The 1,964-nt window shown below is 60.6% G+C and overlaps 1 protein-coding gene across 1 annotated transcript; it reads right to left on the reverse strand.

Annotated features, from left to right (window-relative positions):
* Positions 1-5: 5 nt before the first annotated feature.
* Positions 6-1,179, reverse strand: ASB8 (ankyrin repeat and SOCS box containing 8; the record flags this gene model as incomplete). Its single annotated transcript, XM_010148370.1, has 2 exons — positions 1,070-1,179; positions 6-616 (listed from the first exon to the last, which is right to left on the reverse strand). Coding segments are annotated over exons 1-2 (698 nt in total), but the record flags the coding sequence as incomplete, so codon positions are not given.
* Positions 1,180-1,964: the final 785 nt, after the last annotated feature.

A 1,964-nucleotide genomic window follows, 5' to 3' on the forward strand; every position in this document is an offset into this window, starting at 1 on the left:
CGTACTCCTGCAGACAGGTGGGCAAGGGCAGCTGCTTCACCGCCTCCGGCAAGAACCGGACACCCAGGCTGCGGCGCACGGCATATCGCGACAGCGTCTGTAGGGTACCGGGGGCCGAGCAGAGCGGGGTGAGCTTGTCACAGAGCTGCTGATCCCTGGTCACCTCCCAGGGCATGCTGCCGTTCTTCCGCAGGTCGAAGTGTCCAATAGCGCGATGCAGAAGATCGAAGCAGGAATCCTCTCGCTCCGTCCCCAAGCCCCGAACCAGCAACGCCACCAAGCGCGAGATGGGGCTTTGGCCTTTCAAATTGACCACCCGGACCTCCGCCCCGAAGTCCAGCAGGATGCTGACGCTCTCCAGGTTACCCTTCATGGCTGCCCAGCTGAGCGGCGTGTCGTCGTTGTAATCGCGGGCGTTCACTGAGGCGCCATTCTCCAGCAGTGCCCGCACGCACTCGGCGTTGTTCTTGAAGGCGGCCCAGTGGAGCGGGGTGTCCTTGTTGCCATCCAGCGCGTTGGGGTTGGCCCCGTATTCCAGGAGGATTTCCACACAGGTTTCGTCCTTTTCTGCTGCGTAGTGAAGGGCCGTTCGGTTGTAGCCATCCAGGGCATTGACCTTCAGGAGAAAGGGGGAGAGGAGAGAGGATCTGGGGGGTCATGGAGGCTCCTGCCGGCATCAGGAGAAGCTCCACCAGTGCTACGCAAAACTGTTCCCATGTCCCATATTTCGCAGAGGGGAAAACAAGGCAGGGAACTGGGGATACGACCTGCCAGCAGCCAGGAAGAAGCGTCAAAAATCAGGCAATATATAGGCTCCAATCCTTCCTTCAGGCCTTCAAAGCAAAACCAGCCTCCCTCCTTGGATGATCCACACCCCCAAGATCTCGGCCACAAGTGTTTCGCTCCCTGCTGGGACCACAAACCTTCACCTCGTCCCATTTTGCCCCAAGAGGGGGCACAAAACCGGTGCTGCTTAAAACCATCAGCTCAAATCTCAGCACCACCCGCCGCCTCCCGAGGTCCCGGCCCCTTTGCATCAAGGGGTGTTTGATCTTTAAAAAGCCCTCACCTCCGCTCCCTTCTGCAGCAGCAGCTCGACGCAGTCGGCGTCAGCCACCATGCAGGCGCAGTGCAGCGGTTTCAGGGTGCCGTGCATGCAGTTCACATCCGCACCCTGCGAGGAGACAGGAAACCATGGCTGGCATCAGCAAACACACCCGTTTTCACCCTTTTCCACCCTCAAGCCAGCACCCGACGCGCATTGGTTGGTGCCGCCAGGAACGGTTCACCGAGAGACAGCCGGTGCGACGCTCCCGCACCAGCCCTGGGGCTTGATTTCAGGCCGGGTGCAGGATTTCAGGCAGGGCTCCGGCCGGGCAGAAGCGCCCAACAGCCTGCGCCCTGCTCCCGGGCCTGACATCATCGTCGTCACCCAGCGGTGCCTGATAAAGCCGCGTGCTGCAGGACTTTTTACAAGAGCCTGTAGTGACAGGACAAGGGGTAACGAGTACAAAGTGAAATCAGGGAGGTTTAGATTAGATATCGGGAAGAAATTCTTCCCAGAGAGGGTGGGAGCACTGGGACAGGTTGCCCAGAGAAGCTGTGGATGCCCCATCCCTGGAAGTGTCCAAGGCCAGGCTGGATGAGGCTTGGAGCAACCTGGTCTAGTGGAAGGTGTCCCTGCCCATGGCAGGGGGGTTGGAACTGGATGATCTTTAAGGTCCCTTCCCACCCAAACCAGTCTGTGATTCTGTGATTCTATGACTCCGGGCAGGGTCGTGAGGGAGGGCTGACGCAAGGTGGGCACGGCACCGGGAAGGGGGGGGATGTCGGAAAGGGAAGCAGGATGCTCTCTCTGGTAAATAAACCACCCGCTGGCATGGCCCGAGCTGCCCTGGCAGCATCGCCCGGTGGGACGCCGCCCCGGGCTCCAGCCGGGAGCTCCCAAGGGGCGTCTCTGCGGG

The sequence above is a fragment of the Eurypyga helias genome, unplaced genomic scaffold (assembly GCF_000690775.1).
Source record: "Eurypyga helias isolate BGI_N326 unplaced genomic scaffold, ASM69077v1 scaffold42063, whole genome shotgun sequence".
Taxonomy (NCBI): domain Eukaryota; kingdom Metazoa; phylum Chordata; class Aves; order Eurypygiformes; family Eurypygidae; genus Eurypyga; species Eurypyga helias.